General features: G+C 31.5%; 1 protein-coding gene across 2 annotated transcripts; it reads right to left on the reverse strand.

Annotated features, from left to right (window-relative positions):
• Positions 1–4,089: 4,089 nt before the first annotated feature.
• Positions 4,090–5,696, reverse strand: LOC102612128 (uncharacterized). Of its 2 annotated transcripts, none has more exons than XM_006470960.4 (2): positions 5,531–5,696; positions 4,090–4,680 (listed from the first exon to the last, which is right to left on the reverse strand). In XM_006470960.4, the coding sequence occupies exon 2, from the start codon at positions 4,666–4,668 to the stop codon at positions 4,285–4,287; it is 384 nt and encodes a 127-aa protein (XP_006471023.1). In that variant the 5' UTR covers positions 4,669–4,680; positions 5,531–5,696; the 3' UTR covers positions 4,090–4,284. The 2 variants fall into 2 exon arrangements, with proteins under 2 accessions (XP_006471023.1, XP_052298814.1); XM_052442854.1 differs by lacking the exon at positions 5,531–5,696 and adding an exon at positions 5,256–5,524.
• Positions 5,697–8,597: the final 2,901 nt, after the last annotated feature.

The raw sequence follows: 8,597 nt of genomic DNA on the forward strand, positions 1-8,597 counted from the left end.
CTATAAAGTACTTCGAACATTCTATCACTCATGACACTCAATGAAATTTTTTTGAAATCAAAGCATTAACTCTTACAAATTTCAAAATAGCCCTAAGTTCATCCTCATCATTACATATTTTTATTCCATTTCTGAAAATATTATTGCTTTTTACTTCTTATTTTACTTTCATGTCCATTCCTAAATTGAATCTCTTTCTAGACTCTTTCATGATCTAGCACTCTACGTCTCTATCTTTTGATTTGGAATTCTTAAATTACCAATACCATCTTGAGCAAAATATTCATCAAAACACCCACCTTCATGTTATATATCACAATACAGATCCTATATTATTAAACATCTTGAGATGATGTTTCTATTCTATTTCTCCCCCGTACTCCGAGCAATTTTGCCAAGATTTAATAATCATCTACACTTGGATAGCTGATTCTTCGAAAAATTTAACACATTAGCAATTTTTGTAGTCAAATAATAAATCCAACGGCATGCATGATCAATTTGGCCAAAATGAAAGAACTAAAGTCAATTTCTTGACAAATAAAACATAAAATAAAATACAATCCAATCTCAAGGATGATTAGTCCATAACTTTTATACTAGACTTCATGGAACATAGCTTTTGCTCGTATTATTCACTTTTCTACTCGCTTTGCAGTTGAAATTGCAAAGTCAGCTAGAAAGAATAGGGAAATAGAAGAAAGACTGACGATGAGGAGTTGAAGGAGTCTTGTTGAGATTAAAACAAAAAGAAAATGGATTTATAGCGCGAGTAGTTGAATGGTGAATGAGTATGGTGAAGAGGTATAAAAGTTTTATTTAGTAATCAATGTATTATCCTTAATAGTAAATTAATTTAGGGATATTATGGCAATATAAAATTTTATTAAAATATAACTGTTCTGAATAATTTTCAGGGTGCAAATATCGTTTTTCTCCCCTAAAATGTTACACAATAATTTTTTTTCTGTTTTTATTAGAAAAATCCAAGACAATTAAATAACTTCCTTCTATTGTGCGACATAAATTGTACTAATAGTGATGATATTCGAGTATGGAAGTGGTGGAAAAAATAACAAAAATATGGGGTCTTCATTTGATTTAAAAATCATTTCAATTGCATAGTGCTAAGGTTTATAAAAAAATCAATGGGTAATGAATAAATCTTTCAAGGTAGTTGTGAAAACAAAACTAAAATTAAGTGAAAATAAAACTAAAATAAAACAATAAATTAAAGGTGATAAAGAATTAAAGTTAATGAAAGATAACTCTGTACATGTAATTTTGGACATGTATCATATCAAGTTAACGAGAAGCATAAATCAGAAAAATTCGACACTATAACATCAAATTTTGAATGGTACTTAGGTTAGCTGCACGCCTTCTTCAGCAACATACACCAATATTTTGTTTGTTTATTATTAACAAAAATAGAAAAACTTGTTATTATATGTACACTCAATAACTTCAAGGACACCATCTGTCTTTCTATACATGATCATGGCTTGACATTCACAACTAATATTCTCTCAATATTGATGCTTTTCTTCATCGTGTTTTGATACAACCTTCCACATTCAGCTGGATCAACCGGAATGTTTACAAGAAGGGCAGCCCATCGATGAGTCTAATGGTGTGCAGCCCATGAAGGAAGCCACATCACAAGTTGAAGTAGATGTAGCTCGTAAGGAACGGTACACAGGCACAAGAGTGAGAAGGCCCCCTGGGTGGTTTAAAGATTATGTCGTATAGTGAAATTGATAGGGCTTTATATTTTGCTGGTTTATGTTGCTGTCATATTTTATTTTCTGTTACAAAGTTGTGCTGAGCTGTATTTTGTTAAACGCCAAGAGACAGAGGAGTATATGTACAGCATAACTAATTCGTGCAAAAGGAATATACAGAATGAATCATTTCTTTTTAACTTTTCTCGACTATTCTCTCTCTTTCAACCTCTCTTTCCACTCTTGCTCATCTTCGTGAATTTCTTTTGGAGTCAGCCCTCACTCGAAGAGTGCAAATTTTATCGATACATCCTTGGTTGCAGAGAGGTGTATCATGTTTTCTCTGCTCCTAATGACCGACTAGATAATTATACTTCATGAGCAATCCACATCTATTTTTGGATACGTTAGAGTCTCCCCCAGAGATCCAGATTCCCAACACGGCAGCGTCACTTTTGGGGGTACCAAATCCTATTCATAATTCCCGACAAGACAGTGTCACACCTAAGGGACGGAATCCTATTCATAATTTCCAACAAGATAGCATCACATCGGCTAGACTAAATCCTAGTCATAATTCCCAACAAGACAGTATCACACCCGGAGGACCAAATCCTATTCATAATACCCAACAAAACACCGTCAAACCCAGGAGGTCAAATCCTATTCATAATTTCCAACAATACAGTATCACGTCCAGGGGACCAAGTCCTTTTCACAATCCCTAACAACACACCGTCACGCCTAATGGACTAATTCTTATTCATAATTTCCAACAAGACAGCATCGCACCTGGTAGCCCATATCCTATTCACAATCCCCCAACAAGACATCATCACACCCGAAGAATTGAATCCTATTAATTCTTAAACGATTTTCATCAGCAGTATATCCACTACTAATATAGACTTTTACCTAAAAACTACAAAGATAGCTAATAAGTTTTTGTACTGGTGATTGTATTAGATGCAGGAATAAGTATAAAATAAAGTTCGTAATCCTAATAAAAAATTGGATGTATTTTGCATTTTTTTTCTTTTTTAGGTGTGTGTGTTTCAGAAAGGAGAGATGTTATGACTTGAGGAGAAGCGACGACTGAAGCTTTTAGCAAGGTAATAAAAAGTACGTCATTTATCAAAATATGTCTGTTTTAACATTCTTCTATTTTGTGTTTTTCTTTCTCGCAACGACAATCACTTTTGAGATCTTCATCAGAGATATCTATGTAAAATATTCATTGATCTATGGACAAAATTTTCCGCTCTCTTTGCATATATAGATATGCATATATAGATTTACACCCTTTCAGTAAATTATGTTCGTGCGTAACTCACATTCAATACCAAAAAGATTTTTATGGAAGTGGGTGTTTATACCAAAAGTACTTAGATTATTTGAATTATTTTATGCCATTCAATCTCGTTATAACCTAAGTGGTATGGTATTTTAAATAATCAATCCTTTCTGTCCTTTTGATATAGGTAAAGCTTATTGTTAGGATTTTTTGTGCTGGCATCTCATGGTAACATCTAGAGTTTTATTTGCATTGATTAATCCTCTATGTAACGATTGATTATGTCATTTGTTGTAAGTTGTAACAATACTCAAGTCATTTTGTAACAGAGACCGTCCCTTGTTTATTATATGTACATGTTCATCGGATTATAGGAGTGACGACAGATGACAGATTACTCTTATCTTCACTACATGCTATTTCATCTTCAAAAGTTAAGGACAGACAGAGAGAAAACGCAAAGAGAGGATCCAAATCCTTCCCTAAACATAACTAAGTCCGAAGTAATAATTTGTACTAGCCTAATGTGGCTTAACTATTGTTTTTATACATAGCGATGTAAATGTATTAGGGCAATAAGAATCAAATTTCTTGGTTCTCAAAAATCAACAAACTGCATATGTCACCTATGTCACCTTCATGTTAAGATTCAAAAACAACAGAGATGTGGTTTTGGCTATGTACTAATTCCAGTACTTGTGCATGAAAAATCAGTTGAATGAGTCTCGATAGGCAATAGAAGGCAAAAGATGCAATAGCAACTGAAAAATAAAAAAAAAAAGAAAAAAAAAGTGCTATCTGCTTCTATGTTTCAAGATATCTGCAAAACATTGCTCAGCGTCCAATGTGCAATACTTAGCCGTTCTTTAAATCGAATAAAAGGATCTACATGTAAGAGTTCAGAAGGAAATGGACGGTAAGATTTTCCAGGAAGTTCAAAACAGAATTGACATTTGCAACAAAGTTGAGAAGTCTGGGAAGCATGGATAAACAGTGAAGTAAAATTTGCACAGTGAATAATTTCTACTACTTTTTAGCTGGATTCATGCCTCATATCCGTACACTGCAATATCAATGGCAAATGAGAACGATAAAATAAACTCTTTCACCATTCTGTTAATTTTCTTTTTCCCTATGGCACCTCATTTCTATCACATTGGTGGTGGCATTCAAATTTCAATAAAACATGCATAAGCTACATTCAAGATTAACATTTAAAATAAAAGAAAAAATGAAAAGAAAAAGGGAGGAAAGGCTTAAAAGCTATCAGAAACTTGGCCCAGAAGTATTATCATCATTATCCTGAAGAATGAGCTTGACTCCATTGTTCTTTAGGGCATTGACAATCGCCCATATTTTTGTGCGGTTCTTAAAACCTTTCTTCTCAACTTCTTTGTTCACATCAACATGTATCCCTCTTCCTTGGCCCTGTTCAAGGCCCTCCACTTTGAGCCGCATAGCTAACACCTCTCCAACAACTGATGCTGCCTTGGCATTGCAAGACCGACCACATTCAAGAGAGTTTTTGATTGAATGTTCAACTGTAGATGCTGTTGCAACTATCCGCCCATTATTTCTGTCCACTACGTTCGCTGTAATGTACTTTAATGATATGAACAATCGCAGCACATACCTCTTCAAAACCGTCATCGTTTAATGATCCTGAAATCCCATTTGCAGATTTAAAAAACAATTAAGTTTCAGTTATTATTACCCTACTGGTATCCGGAGCCTAGAGGCAGTCAAAATACAAAATTATGTTCAATTATCTTTCAAAACTGCCAAGCTTCTAGCCTCTAGCTTCATTTTTTTTTTTTTTTTGGTGAATGGTTATAATCTATACATATATTATAATTTGAGGTCTATTAGACTCTAGATACATACACTTATAGCACAATCCAGAAATCTACCGAGACTAGCTTGAAAACTTACTCTCACCCCTAATCCACATTTTGTGGAAGTGGGAAGGAGGCTCGAACTGGTGCTCTCATGGGGGCAAGAATTGTTGAGAGCACCAACCCACCATTGTACTTGTTACTAATCCCACCTATATGTATACTTTGACAACAAGTGATTCCATTCTACAACAATAGTGGATTAAAAACCACAGCATCAAAATCCTAACCTTACCATTAATTGCCAATTGTTATTTGTACCGCTGTACATCAAACTACAATCCTAAGTACTAAACATTGGGACCCTATTTCATCAAACATCTTCATAAAAACAATACTAACCAGATCAAAACTGAAGAATTCCCATCTGGTTCATTATCAACTTTCACAAAAGCATCCACAACCAATAGACTAGAAAAATAAATAAACAGAAAAATCTCTAAGAGAAATTGTTTCAAACAGGTTACACGCCGCCTCAACAATGCTTGTGGTATTTATTAACATGCAAACGAATTAACGAAGGTGATTCCAAATTTGCTCAAAACATCACTAACCAACTTCAAAATTGGAAAAATTCAAAGAATCAAGCAAAAATAATAATAAAAGAAAAATCTTACTTGAGGTTAAGGATGATGTTGACGATAAAAAGGCTATAAATAGAAATGGAAAATTGAAGCAAATGGCTTAACAGAGGAGGCTGTGATCTGTTTTTTCGCCCGTGGGAATACTGATGCTGGTGTTCAATCTTCAAAGCCCGGTCCAACAATCGTTTGTATATGCACAGAGAAAAGCCCAACGAAGAGCGAGTTCGGTTTGTTTTGGTTCTAGTATCTGAAAATTAATTGGTTTGGTTTAGTTTTCGGTTTACTATGAAATCTAAAATTATACCAAAACTCAATGATATAAAAAAAAATAATAATTTCACTATACTTGTAAATGGGTTTAAGAACAGTCTAGTAATTTTGAACTTACTATTACTAAACCTTGTTTCAGTTCCATTTTCTGAAATGTCATATCGCTCTTGATTATATCCATTTTTAAAGAGTAATTCACTAATCATTTAGTGAAATGACCTTTCTCAATCATTCATGATTTTTTATTTGATTGATTTTTAAGGATGATTATGAAATTATAAAATGATTATTTACTAAAATGAATTAAAAATATTGTAATAGTTTTTAAATGGTTTCAAGAAGTAACAAATACTAAGAGTGAGGCTATTTGCATTCTAAAAATTAGTTTCAACACTCTATTACTTTGAACACTCATTTATTAAATCTAAAAAATTAAATTTTACTTTGTACACTCTTTCAAATGCCAAAAATACCCTTATTTAAACTACTTAAATTAATTATCTTTATTTGTTCTGCACAATTATAAAAATACTCAATTTGTCTTCAAAAAAAAAAAAAATGAAATAAAGCACTCAAATTTTTTATCGATTAGTTCATACTTTAATGATTTATTTAAAATGGTTAATTTAAGATCTTCTAGATAAGTAAAATAATATTTTCTTCTGATTTTCTTTTAAAGTAATTTATGAAGGTATTAATAATGAACATTTCATTCATTTAATTAATGCTATGTCTACAACTTAGAAGAGCAGAAGACAAAGAATCACGGATGAATACTTTTCTCAATCAACTTGGTCAACATACAATTTCACTTAAAAGAATTTTCTAACTTAATGTGTGGTCTGTAGTCATTTTTAATGGCTGTAATTCATAATCCATTGACATCACCTTGTTAATACTCACATTTTATGGCCAAACTTTCATTGGGTTTTGCTATACTTAATGGATGATGATTGTTGACGTTAATTTTCTTGTACAATAACTTCAATTTTTTTTTGAATGAGTGTGTTTTGGCATTTAAAGTAATTATATTATATTCGTTAATAATAAATTATCTTTAATAGTAAATTATATTATGGGTATTTTTGTTATAATTAATTTTATTAAAATAAGAGTGTTGAAAGTAACTTTTAAAGTGTAAATAGCCTCCCAAAAACTAATTGGAAAAATTACATACGACATACTTATAGAATATGAATGGGAAAAGGTAATTTTGTACTAAGCAACAACATCAATATGTAATAATAATTTGTAAGCACCATGTGCTTTGTTTTCCATTAATGCCTTGAGAATGAGTGGCAAGTGAAATCTTTTCCAAGATGGGATTGATATTAAACTTTAGAGCTTTTGTATACCATCGCGCTCTATTTTCTCTATTAAAGCATGTAATTATGAATTTGGAGATATATAATGTATATACAAATTTAGATTTAGTGTTGGACTAAGCTTATTTTTTTAATAATCTTTTGTCATGTGTATATTTATAACAGCATACAATTAAAATTCAATTACATATTATTTATCCTCTAATATCTACCATTCACATATATTTAAAATACTCAGTACAAAACTCAGTTCAACATGAATCCAAATTAATTGCAAATGTTGCCAATGACTTTGATTTAGTGTTCATCCAATATAATGTTGAAGAATGTAGGGAATTGTTAGGAAATATATCTCCTTTTTCAATAAGGATTAGTATCACATTAGGAGATTTCTTAGGATTTTTTTGGTTATTTAGAAGGATTCCTATTTTAAAAAAAAGTAATTTTCTTTTAAAACTTAACTTATTGAGTAATACAATTTATATAAGAAAATAAATATTTCTCATACAAGAAATAATCACTATATACAGAGAGGTTGGGCTTATGTACTAATAAGGAGTTCAGAGAAACTAAGCACACAATATCTGTTTTAAGATAAATGGTAGGCTTATTGAGAGAGGAGGTGTATTGGCTTTTTGGGTGTGAAAAAAATATTAAAGTGATTGTAATAGTTTTTCACATAGTGAATTTTTCTCTTGTTCTTGGCAATCTTGGTTTTTCTCCAGTATAGAAGTTTTTCACATAAAATCTTATGTTGTCTGATCATTTTATTCTTCATTGTCTATATTTTCTATTTATTACTTGTTTTGATATATTTGCTTACTAGATCATGAGTGGGATTAAAAGTTCCACAACAAGTGGTATTAGATCTAAGGCTGCAATATAGAGCAAATATGTCAACAATGGGGTTTTAAAAATCTATGAAAGATAGAAATAGAAAATTTTGATGGGAGGATAAATTTTGGTTTAGGGCATATTGAAGCCAAGGTTATATGTTGGTCCAATCTATGTTACAGAAAGATAGAAAGGGTGAGGTAAACCACGTTCCTACTAGTGGAATCTCTTGAAGATAATTCTTGGTCTAGATAATTTCGGTGAAGTAATTCTCATAAGCCCTATGTAAGTGAGGTTTTGGTGGAGTAAAGAAGGTAAAGACAACATGATTGTGTGGATATACGGTGGATCATTTTTCATTGCCTAATTAAAAAACTCACCAAAATGAAAATTGTTAGGAAATATGTCTCCTTCTTTTAATAATGATTTGTATCCTAATTATTAGGAGATTTTAAGGATATTTTCTTATTGAAGAGAATTCTTATTTAAGTATAAAGTAATTTCCTTAGCTTATTCAAGGAGGAATACAATTTGTATGAGGAAATATATACTTCTTCCACAAAAAATAATCACTATATGTAGGAAGATTGTGTTCACTTATTAATAAAGAGTTCAATTTTTCTACAAGTGGACAGTTTTTAGTATGAAAAAAATGTTGTGGAGAATTTTAG

The sequence above is a fragment of the Citrus sinensis genome, chromosome 5 (assembly GCF_022201045.2).
Source record: "Citrus sinensis cultivar Valencia sweet orange chromosome 5, DVS_A1.0, whole genome shotgun sequence".
In the NCBI taxonomy this organism is placed as follows: domain Eukaryota; kingdom Viridiplantae; phylum Streptophyta; class Magnoliopsida; order Sapindales; family Rutaceae; genus Citrus; species Citrus sinensis.